Genomic DNA, 19975 nt, shown 5'->3' with positions numbered 1-19975 from the left:
GAAGAGACGGTGGCTGTTCTGGCTGCACGACTGTTTTCTGGCTTTCGCTGCATTCAGTTCCAGCCATGGGCTGACGGTCTACCCTGCCAGAGCAGGGCCCAGCTGTCTCCCGGCCGCTCCAGGCCAGCGAGCCCGCACGGGCGCGGGGAGCAAGCCCGGCCCTCAGCAGCTGTGCGAGCCGGGCCGCCCCTTCTGGGGGCCCGGGGGCTGCCGAGCGCTGCCTCAGAGCCCTGCCGAGCGCTGCCTCAGAGCCCTGCCGAGCGCTGCCGAGCCCTCCGAGCGCTGCCTCAGAGCCCTGCCGAGCCCTCCGAGCGCTGCCTCAGAGCCCTGCCGAGCGCTGCCTCAGAGCCCTGCCGAGCGCTGCCGAGCCCTGCCGAGCGCTGCCGAGCCCTGCCGAGCGCTGCCTCAGAGCCCGCCCGCCCGTGCCGGGCCAGCGTTATCTGTACTGAGGCCGGACGGAGGGACAGCTTTCCCGCCCTGTGTTAGTTTTAAAACGCCAGTGTCACAGAGGCGTGCCCACCTCTGTCATTGTTTTATCCAGCTGTCAGTTCTCAAAACCAATCACTCACTATTTTTGTCAGAGACGGAGGAAGTCTAGCTGCTCGTCTCAGAAAAATCACTTCCATGGGTTGTCTTTAGTGCCAAACCAGCACAAACATTTCTAAATATTCTATTTAATATTTTAAAAGCAGTGTTAGTAGCAGACAAAATAAAACCATTGAAACCCATCTACTCTGTATAATATATGCAATGTTTAGGCTAAATCTGATTATCGTCAACATTCTGATACTAGCATAGGCTTAAGTGTCTGTCCTTTAAGTAACAGAGTTACTCCTCAGTAAATTCTGACTTTTACTGTGGTCAGTGTTCCAGCTATTCATCTTCACAGCAAAGCATCCACATGAATATCTTCAAGGCTGAATTAAGAGTATTTGTCTACAAACTCTTCAGTGCAGAGCTGTGGTTAGGTAATATCTTTATGTACTTTTAAAAGTGAGTTTTAATATGAAAAGTCCTAATCACTATTTGCAGCACATAGTGTCAGAGCTTTATTTCCAATGTAATAGCTGTTGATAAAAATGAAATAAAAAGACTAATTGGATAATGAAAAAACTGATACAAAACTAGATGACTACACAATAGTAAGCAATGTTTTCTCTTTTATGTGGAATTTCCATTGTAGTCTGCATGGCTAACTGTTACTCCAGTTAATGGCCCACAGCACCACAAGAGAATGATGTATGATCTAACAACAATAAGGACTACTAAAAAATTAGACAATTACATATGTATTATCACCTAGTAGAGATGGCTTGCCTGTTTTGGGTTTATAGGAGGACAAATAACAGTCCTGGAATCTCTTCCTAGTAAAACAGAATTATTTTACTACATAGAGGACAAAATGTAGCTCATAAGCAGAAGTTCCATGAGAGCAGCCTGTTAAAACTGGGTTCCTGAACACAGCCCTTCATGTATTTTGCTGTGAATGGGAACTATTTCTCATTACATGCAGGAATTCTGAGTGTGAAAAATACCACATATCAGCAATTTCTAGTGTTAACTGTGCTTTACAGCATAAACTTCTTGTTGCACAATAAGTGACATATCATGGCAATAAAACAGTTCACTGCACAAAAATAAACAAATTATTATTTTCCTTTGAAAAGAAAAAAAACCAAACCCAACCCTGTGATCTATGAGAAAAAACCAAAAATTCAAGTAACAATGAAAAATGTTAAAGAGGTTTACAGAGTATGTAGTTATGGCAATCTCTGATTTGACTGCATTTATGATCAACTATGACCACATATTTCAGTGTTTGCCTGAGCTAGTGTCCACAATGACACCTACCTGCTTGCTCTAGGCATTCTTGGCATCATTCTGACAACCATTATGACACTAAACACAACTAAAGTATGTTTTGAAATGATGATGGGAAATCTCCCACTGAATTGGCATATAGACATACATTGTTTATATATTTTATCTCTATCTCATATCCTAATAACATTATAAATTATTATACAGATATTAATAAAAGCTTTAATACAGTACCAATTATTATAAATTATATTGTTATATTGTGGGAACTTTGAAAGGCATTCTCAATTAGGGAACATGAGAGGCCTTTCTCAGCTGCCTCATCTTGATAAAGAATCCTGTTTCATCTGGCCAAAGCAACTCCTGCTCTGTTCCTGGGTCAGCCCGGTGCCCCTCTCGCTGTCCCTCAGTCTTTGGTCACTCCCACCCTGTTTCCCCGTTGGCCCCCATGCCCTAATCCCACCCTTGTGACATCCCCATGTCCCCTGGTACTTGGTCTCTGAGGCTTCTTCCCTGCCTGCTCATCCCATGTACTTAACCTGGAGCCTCTCAAAGTCCTTTGCCTTTGTTCTCTGAACCATGGATGGTGTACACACGTGGCTGAAATAAACATCTCTGTGAAACTCCTGCAAAGACCCTTACTGCTTCTTTACTTGCTATCACCCCAAGCAACAACCAGATGCAACATCATGCATCATCATTCATGTGTTAAGTTTAATAAAATAGAATTTCCTTTGTTACATAGCTTTTTTAACTTTAAGAGGTTGTTTTAAATAGGTAATTTTTCTTTTATTTATACACAAATTCATCATGCAGATCCATCTTGCTTGTGGCCACACCTCCTAATGGTCACCTAACCCAGGGGAGCTTTAGAATTCAGCATTCCTAACAGCTTTACAGGCCATTGCAACATTATTGAAATTACTTTTATCTGCACCTGTAAGTATAAATTTGAGAACTTAAATGGTCAGTATTTCAAGTAATCTTAAAGCTATTTATTCCTTTATTGCCTAGTATCTTAATCCCATATACATGGGATCTAAAACACAAACACAAATGGAGTTACTTAAAACTATGAATTTAAAATAGTAAACATGCATCTCTAGGGAATTCTATGAGATATGTTTTTTAAGTATGTAAGAAGCTATTTGACAAACCATTTAAAATACAAGGGCTTAAAAATGTGAAAACACTCATTTTCAATAAAGTACTGTGCCTTTACTTTTCAACTAATGCATCATTTGTGTGAAGTGCAGTGCTTTCAATTTTTTTTGTTCTCTTATTTTATATACGTAGTAACAGAAACTGTAAATAAACCCAAGGTTTATTTTTCTAACTGCTTACTGAGAACTACTGTGAAATCCAGTTAAAACTTTCTTTTTCCTGTTAAGCAAATCAAGTAGAAGTTGTTATAACCATACGAAGTGCTGCAAATGTAATATCAACACTGGCAGTAATGAAGTATGAGTAGAAATACCTGTATGTGAAAACAAAAGACAAAGAGAGAAAAAAAAAATTAAATGAATTGTGTGCACTGAGAGCCAAGGACAAGAGCAGCAGCAGCAAAACAAGCAAACACAGAGAAAACGTGGCTTGCACCAGAACTGTGCTGTGGATGACTTCTTAGCAGACAACCTTTGATGAGACCAGAGCAGAGATGACTCACAAGCACAAAATAACTGCACTGTGATAAACTGAAAACGAGAAGAAGGTTACAGCACATTTATATGTGCTGTTTGACTTCCTTTCAACGGGATGACAGACCAATGACTTATGATAATCAAAATAAAGGAAATATTGACAATGCTCAGCAGTCCTGCTTTAGATGCCAGGTGGATCAAATAAGGCAGAGCATGTAGCCAATATCCCATGTGAAATAAGTGTCTGTCCAAAACAGTCTGTCATCACCTGTCAAAAACAAACCAGAAATCATGGTGAGACATGGTGAGACAGCTACTACCATCCCTTGTCTTCTGTGCTGCCAATATAACAGTAACCAGACTATCTGCACTCTTACATTTTAGTATGGTGGCTGTAGGGAAACCCACTCTGAGTGTGTAGATAAAACCTACTTCAGAAACTAACTGAAAGGAAAATCATCTTTCTCCAGGAGATCTTCCATTCTTCAGTAAATAATTCCTCTAACTGTATTATACTCAATAATCCATAACTGAAGGCCTTGAAAATGACTCCAGATTAGAGAGACATGGTAGCTGATGTGAAACAGAATGTAGCTGAAGAACAGAGGGTTTTTTAATCTAAAGAAAAACAATGAGGATTTTTTAAAACGCAGACCTGTTAAATAACTACTATAGCAAAAACTGTCCTAGACAAAGTAAAAAAAAAGTGGATAACAGTGAATAAAAAGAAGTTGAATACAGAAGTTTTTGCAACTACCAAGACACTTTGCTAATTTTTTATGTTTTCATTCAGTATAAAAATGGATTTTCTAGTTTCATGTACTTGCTGATTTGATTTTGTATAATATTGGTACAAAATACAGTAACATCAAAGCCTAGAACATATGAAGAGATTAAAATCCAACTGCAGTCTGAAATACTACAAATGAAAGGAGACCAGAGCTTTGGTCCTGTTTTACTAAACAGTAGCTCTGAGGCAAAAGGAATTTTTAATCACCACAACCTACACCCTAACAAAGGAATCTGACTTTTCTTAATAATCTGGAATTCACGAAGCAAAGAGGAAGGAAAAGACCCATGTGCATTACAGGGCTACGAGCAAGGCAAGGAAGAAGAAACAGGGCCTGTATGTATGTGTGCATGTACTGCAGGAGGGCTGGTGAGGAGAGGGAAAAGTTGGACACACAGAGAGAAGAAATCCCTGGGGGTGTCTGGCTCTGTGAGTGAAATGCCCAACAAGGGGAGATGGCACAGGCAGAGGCACAGCAAGTTGCAGAGATAGAGAGACAAGTCAAAATGGAAGGTGGAAACTTGAGAGAATGAAGTAAGAGAGAAAAAAACTAGAGAAGCAGACAGGTGTCTGTGTGAATAGAAACTGTAGGGTAGACAGAAGGTGGCTCACTAACCAATAATAATGAAAAGATAACTTATTTAACTAGAAAAACAAAGAGAACCAAATAGAAAACAAAGCCAGTCACTATCACTGCACCTTATGTCTAATTGGAATTTGACTGACCCTTTTTTTGTAGTATTGATTTTGGACAGTGTACGGTAAAGGATGTGACTGCAAGATAGGACTTGGATCTGAAATCTGCTCACAAAATACAGCAACAGAGGATGTACAACCAATACAACCAATGGGTCAGATCATGCAAAACCTTATTACTAAAGTTTTAAGGACTGTCTAAAGGGAAGCAATTAGGAAAATAACCCCCAAAACCTCTGTAGATCTCTATAGAGATCTCACTGCCGCCAGAAATATGAAAGAGGCAAAAACCACACCAAAGTAGAAAATGTAGCAGCTGAATTGCACAATGCAAAACTAAAAGTTCAGATATTTCCCAGCATCAGTCAGTATTCCAGGGCTGTGTATCAAATCAGTGGCACCTCAGAGACAGGAGGACTAATCTAAGGCTCAAGTAAGCCATGATATACATGTACTGCTCTTAACATTTGCTCTCCTTTATCCAGAAAGGTAATTAACTTAGCAGAAAAGCTCAATATGGCTATTGTACTTCATATTAATAAATAAATTATATACACCTCTCAGACTCAGAACTGAGTTTTTACTTATAAAAGTAAAAGCCAGTACTTATAAAAGTCTACTGGCTCCAGTGCAAGTAATAACAGAAAAACACAAAGACAGCTATGATTTGGTGCTATACTCTGAATTATCACTATATGAAGAAAATGAGAGCAATTGCACAAAAGATTGAGTAAATTACATCAGCTCCTCAGCACCACCTATAATGGATCTATAGGTACTTCTTCACTTTATGCCCTGGATCCCTCTTTTCCAAGAAAAGCCAAAAACTGAGCCTGGTAGGTCAAGCAAGACACCAGGCTTTCTTTACAATGTTTCTGACATAATACACCCTGTGGAAGTTAAGAAGTACTGTAACATAGAAAGTAGCAATGGAGTCACATTTCAGAAGAAAGGGAGTGAATAAACCAAGCCAGAGCAAAGCAAACTGCAGGACAGCACAAACACGGTTAAAGAGGTAACTTCAGAGCTTGGGTTAAGGATCACAGAATCCCTTGGGTTGGAAAAGACTTCCAACATCATCAAGTTCAACCTTCAACCAAACACCTCCATAAGCCCTTATCTAAGGCATATCTGGAAAGTCCAGGTTTATTTTCTGAGTACTTCCAGGGGGTGACTCTGGGTACAGGCACAGCAGAAATGGCCGTGCTCATTGCGGTTCTATGGAGTCAGGGCAGCTCACAGGGAGGAGTGTGCACTTGAGCTAATAAAACCTGTCACCTCGGATTTGTTTCTGCATCAGTGGCACAGTCAATTTGCATCCCAAATGATTCAGAACAGACCTCTACAGGTTACTTTATCCATCTGCAAAGACAGACTTATGACCTTGCTGAACTCCTCCTTGAAAGCTGGCTACACATCTATATAAAAGCTGAGTATAGCTGAAACCTAATTCTGACAATCTTCCCATGCTATTAGATTACTGGATGTTTCCACAGCTGTTTACATGTACAGGCATAGCTCTACCACTTTCCAACTGCCAGCAATCAAAACATATCAACATGAGGTTAATAAAACAAGGAACACAAACTCATTGTTAAATTAAAAAGGAAGTTGCTTTCTTTAAAAGCATGTATCTGTTATTAGAAAGGAATTCCATGGTGGTATCAGGAAGGCACACTAGTACTTCAGTAAAATGCAATGCATTAGTAGGAGAATGAAAAATATCCACTAATACACACTGGGGAGAGGGAGTGAGAATTAGTTCAGGGCAGTTCACTGCTATCAGAGCAGATCACTGATAGAATGAACTAAATATGATCTATGGCCACAGAATGGATGTGGAGACAAGAGACAACTGCTGGAAAATTATTTAGAACTATCTGAGGCAAGGGTCTGGTACAGGAAGATCATCTAGTTTTCATAATATCATAATATATAACACCCTCATCATAGATCATATTAGCATAATGCATATGCTAGAAGAAGTTATATTATGACTCAACAGACAAGACAGACACTTCAATTGCCTATATTTGAATGCCTGACACAGCAGAAACAAAATTATTCCAAAATATTTTTGGGGTTTTAATTTAACTACTTAGGTTATAAAAATGCTTAAATATATAGAAACCTGAAATAGAGAAACTAGATCTACCAATTTAAGATTAAACATTCCAGGTTCTAAAAGGAGCAGGTCACAAAACACATGAATGCTTCCTTCTACTACCTTGAATGAAGCACTGGAACATACAAAGATGTTTGCATCTACTTTTAATTAAACAAACCTTTCCAGAGTGAGCTGGTGCAAGCATGATGATGGTGCTTATCTTGCAGACTCTCTGCTGGAGGGACAGAGGTACCATGGAAGATTCTACAAGATAAATTGCTGAAATAGTTGCATAAAGTGATAACTGCACCACAGGATGGCACATGTATCCTCAAAACACTCCATTCTAAAACACCCATTTCAGGGACGTGCCAAGTTCTTACTTCTAAATTAAATTCTCCTTTCAGGACTAACTAAGATTCAAGTACATTGAAATTAATATAAAGAAGGAGAAGAAAGAATGTTGTAGCTTAGGATTGCTTTTTCCATCTTATACATTACATTTGATCTTGATTTCTTCTTCCCTTAAAGGAAGAGGAAAAAACATTCAAATTTTTAATGGGAACCCTGCAGCTCCTTTTAGATTACATGGGAGATTATGATAAATTATAAGCAAATGAAAATGTAATTAAATAATCCTGAGTATTGCACTAAATTATAACCCACTTTGTCACCCATGATCACTAAAAAAGAAGTTTGGGGAGAAAGACAACAGAAAGGGTAAAAGAGAAGGGCAATTTAGATTCCTTTTCCCCTTCTTTTTTCATGAAAAGATTATGAGTTTGCTCTGAAAAGAAACAGGCTCTGTAGTCCCTTCAGCATTTTCTTGGTAGATCTGTTCCATGTCCCAACAAAATTCAGCATTCATTTGTCTCAGGTTGTCTGGACTTTGGCAGTATTCCAGGCAATCTTTTTGATCATCATATAATCTTACTGCAAATGAGCTGTTATGAAAACTCCTTATGGCCCATGCGGCCTTAAGAGAAAATGGCAAATAGTTCTTTTGCTGTTCTGAATACCAAAGCAGCTCCTCATAATTATTTCTCTTTCTTCACCTTTAAGGTCAACAATGCAAGATAAAGCACAAAAAGAAGGGGAAAAAAAACCAAAACCCAAAACAAAAAAAACCCAACTTAACAGAAAATATTAGTATAATACCGTTTTTCAGACTGATTTTACAAGTAACATTCTTTCTTACAGAGCATTATAAACTCTTGCATGAAGTTCTGCTCTTTCTCATGTGGGAAACCATACCTGATAAAGTTTATCTACATTAGAAAATTACAGTGGTTGTATATGCATCAATTCTCTCTGAACAGCTTCAGGACTTGTGTTGCACATTTACTACATTACATTACTGCATTTTCAGTCGGGTCAGTCAAGTCCATAAGATAATACAAACTCAAGGCTCTATACTACCATCAACATTTGGCAAGTCTCAACATATGAGGTCTCTTTGCCCAAAATTCACTAGCAATTCTTACTTTAATTTCTATCTTTCTAATGATAAACTGGATACTTACAGTGTTTCTCAACAGATTAATAAAAAGTTACTGTATTTCATTATGAAATAATGTAATATTCCTATATTTAGACATGAAGACACCAGGAAAAAACCACCAAATGTGACCTCTGCAGCAAACCTTATCAAATTACCTTAGAGAACATTTCACTATAAAGCAGTAAAAAATAGGAAGAATATTACAAAGAAAATAACTTATAGCAACCTATATGATTGTCCTTCAAGATACTAACATGTTGCAAGTCTGATTTATCTAAGCAGCAGTTTTCTTAACAGCCATAACAATAGTTGTTCCTAGACAAGAGTTGTTCCTAGAGAAAAAGTCATAGGTTACACAGGAAAGGGAAATCTCTGTGGTAAGTTCTCCATTAACAACAAAATGTTTTAATAGAAAGATAATTTCCAAATAGAGTTGTTTTCTTATTTCTTAGTCTACTAAAATATTCACAGAAGAAAACCAGGCCATGGTAAAATTCAGTGGGTTTAATCATTATGTGGTAGTTGGAAAGCCATCCAGCACTGGACCCTTATAAGGATCGGAGCTGTCTACCCTTTTAGTTAGCATTTCAATGTCATTTAGGTAAAGAAGAGAAAAATTAATTATTTAAAAGAGTGTTCTAAAGGTTATTACAAATTTATCCATTATGCAACCACAAAAAATTTAAAACCATCTGTTTGGCTAAATTCCTTTTTCACAGAGGCTACCTAGCATACCTTAAGCCTGCAAATCAGATTTCGTATAGATCACAACACACAAAACTCTTATAAGTAAAATAGTAACAGGTTATTGATTCATTTTCCATGGCTATCTCAGTTATTTTGGGAAGGCAAGCAGAGAAAAGGTAGGACAATTTGTTTAGGATTAAAAAAAAAAAAAAATCTTTTAGCAACTCTCTGCAAATTTTTAGGTCACATTTCTTGCATACGTGTAACTTTCCATATACACAAGAAGGAAATTGCTGCTACATACATTTTTAGCTTGTGTTTATATATGACAAAGAACACTTTACTTAGTTTATTTTTTCAACAATTAAAAGAATAGCATATAGAAAGCAAAAGTAAATCTAAATTCTAAAATAAATAAACATATTTACAATATTCTACATATTTTGCAATATTCTGCACACATTCTACATATATATGTGTATTCTGTACACATTCTGTACAAGATGTTTCTTCCCACTTGCAGAGGACCCAGCAGAAAGACCTGCAGGACAAGACTCAGGACAGAAAAGACGTGGCTCTCTAAAAGCCCAGACAACAGCAGGGAGATCAGATAGATTTTCCTGTACGTGCACCCCTTAAAGAGAGGTCTATGTAACATACATATACATTATATTAAGACCTTTTTCTAGTGCCCTGATAGGTGGATTGCAAAAAGGATCAAGTCTTTCCTTCTGTATGGAGTAATGTGTAATGGATTGACACTGGGAGGACATGTACAGTGAGATCAGCATGACCAACAGCAAGTGAACAGCAAGTCAAGACTAGCTAACTAATACGTAGTTAGTTGTGTTCAAGGCCAGGTGAGGTGGGGCTCTGAGCAACCTCTTTGAGCAGAAGGTGACCCTGCCCATGGCAGCGGGTTAGAACTAGATAATCTTCAAGGCCTTATATAACCCAAACTATTCTATGATTCTGTGTATCCATGATATGCTACATTGTTTATTATTTCAGCTAATCCTTCCTACAATCACTCTTCTTGACATTTCTTTATCACTATGATTCTTACTACAGGACAATTATAGGACACATCACTTATGTTAACACCCCCCATACCACTCCTCAAGAAAAAGGTCTACTGCAAAGGATGTCTTTTGACAACTTTGTTTCTCTGTTATTTGCTGGCAACCTTTTGACTATTTTCGCATGTAACAAAGGATGGATGCATAACTAAAGATGTATCTGCAACCTTTTTTTACTGTTTTCACTGATGCTTTTATCCATATGCATGGTTTTAATCCTATTTACGCTTGCAACAAAGGTATCTCTACAGAGCCAGTTTATGACAGAATCACTAACAGAGTAGCACCTCTCTATATAAAGTGGTAAGTTTCAATATACATTCCTAATACCCAAATAAATTAAGCCTCTGATTTGAAATCAGAATCTGGAATGCAAAGCAGAATTAGTTGCTATAGAACCACACCACAGGAGTCTCAAAAGACACAGTAGGTGTACAGCCTACATGTATCTGGGATATAAAAATGGCAGAAAATTTGCAAGCATTAGACAGAAGCCAGAAAACAAGGCAGAAGTTTCTTGTTTTATGAAGATGCTTCTAATTTTATCCTCGGGAAAAAACTGTCAGACATTTATAAATTACATGTGTTTTCTGCCATACATTCACAGAATACAGTTCCAAGTTAAAATTTGACTTTTTTTAGCTATTAAACAGTATGTTAGAGTCAAACTTCTTAAACACCTTGAAACATAAACACATTTAAGACAAAACAACGAAGATACTGAGAAGCTTAGTGTCACATGGAAGACAAGTTTATCACTATCCTGCTGCCTCAAAGAGCAGCACTAATCAGAGTGCTATTAACACAAGTCAGAGCACTATTAACTATCATTTTTTGTAATCTCACCAAACTTGTCACTAGAAAAAAAGAGTAATATCAGAATCACTGCTTCTCTATTCATCTACGTGACTTGACTTTTCCTTATGTTTTCTGCTGATTCAGTCAGTCTCTTGGTGTGCTAAGATGTAAGAGCATGTGGGGGAGTGTAATGGTTTATGAGGGTGTGCAGACAGAGCAGCCAGCCCAGGGGGTTTGCAGACCATTGAAACAGAGCAACAGCTCTCTTTGCAAGAAGCTTCATTCTGAAGCAAATTCAAACCCAAGAATATTTGGATAGGCTTGAACTGCAAAACAGGCATGAGAAATAGAGGAAAGTTCTCACTCAATTCTGCCTCAATTGCATTAGCATGTTTCAACAACCTGTACAAGGCTCTGAAAAACCTGAACCAGAATGATAAAGGTGTTACAAGATCAGGATTTACTTTTATCTTCAGAGATGTCAGGAGAAGTTGATTACTAAAGTACCCCTTAAAACTGACGACACTGCTTTCAGTCTCAATTTTAATAAAGTTATCATGCATGAAACTATAATAATCTAATTTAATAAAGGCAGAAAACTCCACAAGGTCAAATATTTCATCAGTGCTCTCATTCTACAGACAATATTCCAGAATTATAAGCAATCTAAGTCTTCTTGAATAAAATGGCTCTTAAAGCAGCTTGTATAATTTTTAAGACAAATCCAGTGATAAATAAAACAAATACATTGTTGCACATTAAGCAGTACTAAAGGCTACTAAACTAACACATTTTCCAGCTGCTGAGAAAATCAACAAAGAGGCAAAATTGCCCCAAAGCTGTTAATAGCCCAACAATTTGAAATTCACTCTAGCCATTGCTAAATGAAATTAACTCAATTCCAAAAAGAAATCAGTAGCAACCCAAAAACCAAACAATACATTCTGGTAAAGAAAAAAATGTGTATTACTAAAGGTGACCCAAACATGAGTAATTAAAATTGAGACATGACCCAGACATGAAGTTTCTTTAAATAGTTCTTAATATTCACTACCTAACTCTATTGTTCAAGGAAATAGCATTCAGTATCTCAAGAGAAGAATAATGTAGCTTCAGTTGTCCTTAAAGGCTACAGTAAAATTCTCAACAGATTTGTGGAGCTCAACCCCTCCAAAACTACGAGAATCCAGCATTTCCAAAGATTTGCAACAGAGATGACTTCCGACATCAGACACAAGGACGCAAAATATGATAAATAGAAAACAATACATTTCACATTTGGAAACAATGAAACCTATGGAAATATGCTGGGAAAAAGAAGAAAAAAACAATTACCTGGAACAAGTTCCATAACGATATAAATAGGCTGTCGTTGAGTGCAAACTCCTATAAGTTTTACAATATTAGGATGATCATATTGTTTGAGTATTCTGCAAAACACACAAGAAGTTTATTATATTAATAAACTTTACTGTACAGACTGATTAAATATTACAGAAAAATATCTTAAACCTTTAATGTTACTTTAATTGAAGATGTCATTACTGTTATTAAAAAAAAATATCATTGCTTTTACTAAAATCAATGTAACAGATCAATCACCACTCTGAAATAAAAATCATTATTGATTCACTAATAAATCAAAAATTATCCTTATTGTAATTTTACCATTTGTCTATGTGACATTTATCTATATAACTGAAAAACAGCCTGACATGTTTGCAGTTTCTTAAGAACCCTTGTATTTAATCAGAATTTCAGTGGCAGACCAGAAGCAGAGCTACATCAAAACAGTATGCACAGCATGTCTATATGATTCTCTGCTGCACTGTTCAAAAGCACACTTGTTCTAATTTCAGTTTGAGAGATTAATTAATATAATAAGTTTTAGAGGACTACGAGGACAGCAATTTTGAGAATTAAATGAAAACATTTACATCTTTTGACACAGTTCTTTAATAAGAACATTTCCAGCCTAAAACAGCATTTTATGATTTGTAAGTGAAATGAAGAGCAAGAAAAAAGCTCTACAGAGACTTTGCAACTTAAATGTTTCTTCTGATACTTGCTGATTCAAATCACTTCCTCTTTTTCCCCTTTTTTCCTAGGATCAAGTATAAAATACTAACCTACCTGGTACATACATATTTAGCGAAAAATAACACATTCAATTTTTTCCTATTAATGTCAAACTGCTTAACAAATGACATATCTCTGCCATTGCCAAAAGTTTTTGCAGTGATGCAATAGATAGATTTTCATTGTATAAATGCAGATAGTGTCTTTTAGTTTTCAATACTGATCATACTAGTTTGGGAGTGGAAATTAAAACATATGAAGCTTTATTGCAAGAAGGAGCAAAGTAGTTTAAAAATGATGACATTTATCTCAAGACAGACCTCTCCCTTGAACTTCAGAACCTACCTATAAACATCAGGTGACACTCAGAATATTTTGCACATTGTGTCATGACCGTATCTTGAAAAAAAGCATATAATTTCATGTTGATTGATAAAACACTTCTACTAGAGCAAACTCTTCTTACAAAGAAAAGTAATCTGGGCACATTTGATCACTTCTATTAGCCATGCATATATGGCAGGAGGTAGGCCTGGTGTAATCACACTTAACAACATCTTCCAGTCTTCTTATCCCAAACTTCATGGGGCATCCAAGAAGTTCTAAATGAAAGCACTTAAGACAACAATATTTCATTTTATACGTATGGCTTGCTTTGTCAAAGAGATGGTTTCAGGAAGTGCAGATGCTAATGCATTCATACACTAAAAATGCCAATGTTTAATTACCACAGCGATAGTTTGGAAAGTACTGAGGGAAAGAAACTGAAGTTTGACAACTGCTTTTTTTAATTTTTCAGAAGGTCAGATTTTGTAAATGCATCTAGTGATAAAAACTGAAAGAACTGCCGCAAGTAATTTTAGAGAACCTACCTGGCTTCTGACAGAAATTTTATTTTCAGTTCCTGAGGAAGATCTTCTTTGCAAGTTTTTACAGCAACAGGAGTTTTATCCTTTAATGTTCCTTTATACACCTCACCAAAATTACCCTGAAATCAGGGGAAAAAAGATTGTTTTAGGTAAATATAATCTTAAAAAATCACCAGAAAAAATAATACAGATAACTAGTGAAACTGGAACAGAACTTTGGAAAGTATTTATGAAACCAAATGAGATTTTCTCCCAGCATCTGCCCCAACCAAAGCTGTTCACTCTGACACAGTACATCTATTACACAGACACAGTATATGGCTTCTGGTTTCACCTTGCTGAAAGAGGAAAAAACCACCATTAATTAAGTAATTAGGATTTTCTCATAAAACCTCTTTAAAAAACCCCTTCAAATCAACTGACAGTGACTGTAGTACGTTGTTCTTATTCATATTCCTGTACTCACACGTTTGTATTTTGTAAATAGTTTTTAACTTGCAGTATGGAAGAGACCAAAAATTAATCTCAAACTGTGACAAAACACACCAAAATAACATAAACATTCTCATATATAAGAAAGAAAAAATGGAAAATACAAAGAATGAAAACACTGAGTATTAATTTTTATCATAAATTAAACCCACTGCAAAATGTATTGTTGTGTCTAGTAATCCAGAATTTATTTAAAACCCAAGCTCAGCACTGCTCTATAAACACAAAACAGTAAGGCTTCCATTTTGACAAAACTTTAGAAATTAGCTCCTTTTATAATCATTTTAGGTAGTGAACAACATACCCCCAAGGCAAATCAGAGAGGTTTTTTTTTAGCTTTTATAGAAGAAAAATGAAGTAATAAATACCATAATATAAGCGTCCACTAGATGAATTGTTATTTAAGAAAAAACAAAAGAAAAATTAATTAGCACACAATTTTGAAAGAAGGAAATTGTGAAGTATAAAACACTGGCATCAATGAAAAAACCCTAATGAGAAGGAAACAAGAAGAAAACTATTCATCTCATATATTTATTTAAGCTTTGTATTTCCCAAAGAATAAGCGCAACTCAATTTTGAAACAATGTCTGATTAATTTCCACATGTACTACACTTCTGTGTCCTGGTAGCAGAGGCTTCATGTGACTTCAAAAAAGTCTATTGGAGATGTTTTCCTTCCTTTCCTGAGTGATTAAGATTTCATTACATCATACAGATGAATTTAGCGTTGCCAAAGAAACATGACAGAAGAGCAAAAAAAACCCTCACAGATGGAAAACAGTAACGTGCAAATAGCAAGGAAAGAAATGTAGGGCTGAACATGTCTGCAGAATTTTTTTCTTTACCCTGGGACAAGATGTAGCTGGCAAGTGAGGCTCAGGATCTCTGACAGCCCTTCACTTCCAGAGGCTAGCACACTACCTCTCAGATCTGAAATGGCATCAGGCACCCAAGGTAAGCAGCTCAGTTGCTCACAGTCTACTTTTCTTGTTACCCTTCTAGTGAAATCTGAACCTACCCTAAGCCTTATTTAAGTCTTGAAAATGCTTTGCTTCCTTATTGACCATACTGAAGTGTTATCAGATACATGCTTTTTAGTACAACATATTCCTATTATGCAACTTCCATTTTGTGGAATATTATAGAATTAATGCTGAGTAAATAAGCCAATGACTCACTCTTGAGGTGAAGGAAAATCTTCCTCTTTCCTAAAGTTCGCATCTTTCATACATTAAAATTTCATGATTTCTTCCTCATCTTTTTCAAGCCACTTAAGGTATTGTAGATTTGATGAGATTTCTCACTTTTCTGGTGAATTTGTGTCATTCTTGTATTTTTTAGTATGAATACACCTTCTTAGAGATGAATGCATAAGATTCTTGCTGTGTTCCAAGAAAGTTTTTAGCCTGTTCTATATTTTTAAGAAAATATCTTTCTATAATCACTTTAAAATTCTCAGTTGCCTTTAATGAATGTTAAAAATGTTTCATGCCAAAAACATGCCATACATATGTAAATTGAATTTACTAAAATGCCTTTCAAATTGCTTTACTTGTCTTTACACATCAAAAGTAAATAACTTTTTTTTAAGCTTATACTATTTCAGCTTATATTTATTTTTTATTTTAAAGTCAAAGCTTTTTTATGGCTGGAACATCTTTATTCTTCTCCCTTGTTAGTATCCTGTTTAAGAATGTGAAGATCCTGCAGCACACCTGCATTTCATGAAGGCACAGCTCAATCTGGTAATACTTTTTGTCATCTTACACTGCCAAAAAGATTTTATCCCTGGTAACAGAAATTTATAGCAGTATTTCAATTCCCCACTTCTTGACTTTCTTACTGATTTTTTTTTAGTATGTATCATAGTCAGAATGTATTTACTGCTTTGATTTGTCTCTTCCTCATTTAGCCTTATTTTTATCTGATTTTCAAAAATCTTTTAAAACCTTGTGTCCATAGTGGTGCCCAAAATGGTCTTTGCAGGTGCAAAAGTACTAAAAATGTGAGGAGTTTGCCTGATTTTAAAGACCTGTTGCTCCCAAGCAGACTTTGTAATCTACAAGTTTATGAACTACAGGATAATTAATATAATATAATAAATTTATATTAATTTATAAGATAATAGAGTTACTTTATATTAATTTATAATATAATTAATTTCACAAATAATATCGTGAAATTACCTAATTTGTGAATGACTGAAAATAATCATGCACGAGCAATTAGGATTTGTTTTATTAATGGTTTAGTCATCTCATCATATCAGATATTATAAATACAAATGCATAAACATACACCTATTTCCCTACATATTTTTATTTATATTTTGCAATATTTTTCTTAGACTACAGAAAGTAAAACAGATACATCATGCTTCATAGAAATCTAATTAGCTCAAAACCCTTCCCAAAGAGAAAAATAAGTTGCTAGTTACATACTTTCAGCAAAACCATTATAATGTTTATTAGCAAGTGTGATTTACATCTGTTTAAAGCTTAAAGAGGTCTTGTGTATGAGTATAAAAAAAAAGACATAAAAACTGCATACCACAGTAATTTAAAAGAACAGGTATACAGAAATAGGTTAATGATTATAGTATACTTACTCAAGTGTTATTTAGCTCACTCTGTTACTTACCTTGCCCAGTAATTCCCCCAGTGTGACATCTTCATGATTGAGAACCCATTTCTTATCCTATGAAAATGAAAGAAAAATTTTCAGTCCGTGCATATATGCAATATATAGTTTCTCTAGGATACGTTTCAGCAGAAATGGAGCTGAAGAAGTATTACATTTAGAACACTCAATCATGAGCATACCAAGAAGTTTTAAAGCTAAGCATTTATAATTCAAGAGTTTAGAAATCTTGCTATACAATAAAATAGTGATACTGAATAGTAAATTTTTATTAGAAATTAAACCAACATGATGGCATGTAGATAGATGAGCACTATGCAAAGTTTCACTCAAGCTCTGGAAATTGTATTTAGCATCCTGATTTTAAAAATTCATCAAGTGAAAATTAGATATGAAAGCTTAATTTTAGTATATGAAGTAACTTATTACTAAATCAAAAACATTCCCATATTTTTTTCCTCAGTGCACATGGAAATGAACTGATCTTATGACTTCTCAATAAGACACGTATTTGCATCTCTTATATCTTCTCTGGTAATGGAAATATTACAGGCAACTGCTTGAAAATATAACACGTGCCAGATAAAGCATTTTGTCCAGGCATTGACCATCCCCCTGTGCTGGGCACTGGTGTCCAGTCTGGTCCCTCCCATTCAGGGAGTCCCTCCCATTGTGGGACTGGAGAGTGTCAGAGAAGGGCAGCAGGGCTGAGCAAGGGTCTGGAGCACATCTGCTGCTCAGATGAGGAGCAGCTGAGGAGCTGGGGCTGTTCAGACTGGAGACAAGGAGGCTGAAGCCAGGTGGTGATTTGTCTCTTCTGCCACATCTCAAATGAAAGGATGAGGAAATGGCTTTAAATAGTGGCAGGGGAGGTTCAGATTAGAAATAAGAAAAAAATTCTTCAATGACAGAGTGGTTAGGAATTGGAGTAAGCTGCCTAGGGAGGTAGTGGAGCCAGCCACTCTGGAGATTTTTTGTCAAAAATGAATTCAGCAAATCAAATAAGGGGTGGGGATCATTGTGGTTTCTATGCTTTTGTTCCTAAGTATGATGTCAGAAGTGTGCATTCTAAAGACTCTCTGAATGCCTTCATTTACCCAAATTCCCAGCACACAGCCCCATCCAAAGAAGTCCTGTACCACACCACCATGATGCATGATGGAAACCAATCTTTACTATTTCTCTTCCCTCTATGGAAAGCCATGAGACTTAGGAAGAAATTCTCAATATACACTAAATTATTTTCACCCTTTACACAAGATTACTGCTTAAAATGACTGCCTCACTGATCAAACTTCAAAAGAAATACATTTCCTTCATCTCCTTATTTTGATACTTTTTGCTGAATGTCTCATTCAGAAGCTGTTACACTGCAAATAGATAGGAAGTGCCATTAAACTGCACACTCTTTTAATAATAATACTCAGGTTTAAGAAAAAAATTTGCAAAGAAAGCTGTAAAAAACCCCAAACCCACAAAAATTGCTACTTGGAGGTATTAACATAATGGTTTTTACAATTGAAACAAGTGGGGTAAAGCAAAAATTAAAGAATTAAAATTTAATTGATTTTTGACTGCTTAAGTCCAAGGATTCTGTGCTTCAGTGAATAAATTTTTTAATAAATTGACAATATGACATTTCAAAAGTTTGTTTATGAAGGAAGAAAAAACTGATTAATTCTTCAGAGAACTAACCAAAGAAAATAACATCATAAACTGGAATCAAATGATCAGTTGAAAGATTTATTATCATTGCATCTGTACATTAACCATTACCTGTACTTTTCATGAAAGCCTTCAGTCATTTCTTATACCATTTTAACTAATTTGTTAATTTATTGTTGTTCTGTCAGATTTTTCACAATTAAAGAGTAATTAAAAGTTTGATCAGCTATTTCATACAACTCCTATAAACTGCACAAAAGCAGTTTCTTCAGCAGACAGTAAGAAAAAAAATCTACAGAAGAAGTCATGTGCATCACAGCAGTGTACAATTCTGGCACTAAAAAAGAAACAAACCAAATTTTCTGATTATCTAATTTGCAATGTGTTAGATATGAATTTAAATAGTGTTCAAAACACATTGTCATTCATTCAGATAAATTGCCTTTAATTAATGAATTATAATATGAACAGTAAGGTCAACAATAACAAGACATTCTAATGCAAGTTTGCAGTCACACTTAACCTACTTGAATTGCCCTGAGTTTAATATGACAACATTCAATAATCTGAATAGCTGTCAATAATTAAAGAGATCAACAATGCAAACAAATCAATGGATAAATAATAGCACATCATAAAAGAAGGTTATGAAATAGTCATATCTCTGCCTGATCATGAAGTTCATGATCTCCCCTAATTGCTTAATTCTTACTGTGAATAGAATGTAAGGATTTTTCCAGTTGTCAAATGCCATTACTCTACAGATTAATAATGTGTGCAAACAATATTGAAAGTTACAAAAGAAATATAGCAGCAAAATGGGACATAAAAAATATTCATGAATATACTCTAAATTATTCTTGAATGTAGGTATAAATCAACAGACACTTTAATACACATCAGTTCAAATCACAGAAATTGTCATTTAAATGGAGTTAGTTGCTTCTAAATCAAACAGAGCAAATCCAGCACATTTTTGTACCTCCTTAAACTAATCTGAATGACAGTGAACAGAGCTCCTGATTCTATTAATACCCATTACAATTTCACCCAGAAAGAAGCTGTTTATGATGCAGCCCTCTTGTTGTGACAGTGCTATAAATCTCTC

At 35.7% G+C, this 19975-nt stretch overlaps 1 protein-coding gene across 4 annotated transcripts in view; it reads right to left on the bottom strand.

Moving 5' to 3' along the window:
* FER (FER tyrosine kinase) overlaps positions 1 to 19975 on the bottom strand; it is a 157891-nt gene that overhangs the window by 42926 nt on the left and 94990 nt on the right. For 3 of the 4 annotated variants that reach the window (XM_079331053.1, XM_079331054.1, XM_079331055.1), the window contains exons 14-16: positions 17203 to 17259; positions 14071 to 14186; positions 12455 to 12549 (exon numbers count right to left, since the gene is read on the bottom strand). In XM_079331053.1, coding sequence (XP_079187179.1) covers positions 12455 to 12549; positions 14071 to 14186; positions 17203 to 17259 — 268 coding nt within the window. Of the gene's footprint in view, positions 1 to 11318; positions 11534 to 12454; positions 12550 to 14070; positions 14187 to 17202; positions 17260 to 19975 lie in introns of those variants that run through there. The other variant, XM_079331056.1, reaches the window with a different exon arrangement.

The sequence above is a fragment of the Erithacus rubecula genome (assembly GCF_903797595.1).
Source record: "Erithacus rubecula genome assembly, contig: SUPER_Z_unloc_2, whole genome shotgun sequence".
NCBI classification, from domain to species: Eukaryota; Metazoa; Chordata; class Aves; order Passeriformes; family Muscicapidae; genus Erithacus; species Erithacus rubecula.
This window is presented reverse-complemented; position numbering and strand designations above follow the sequence as displayed.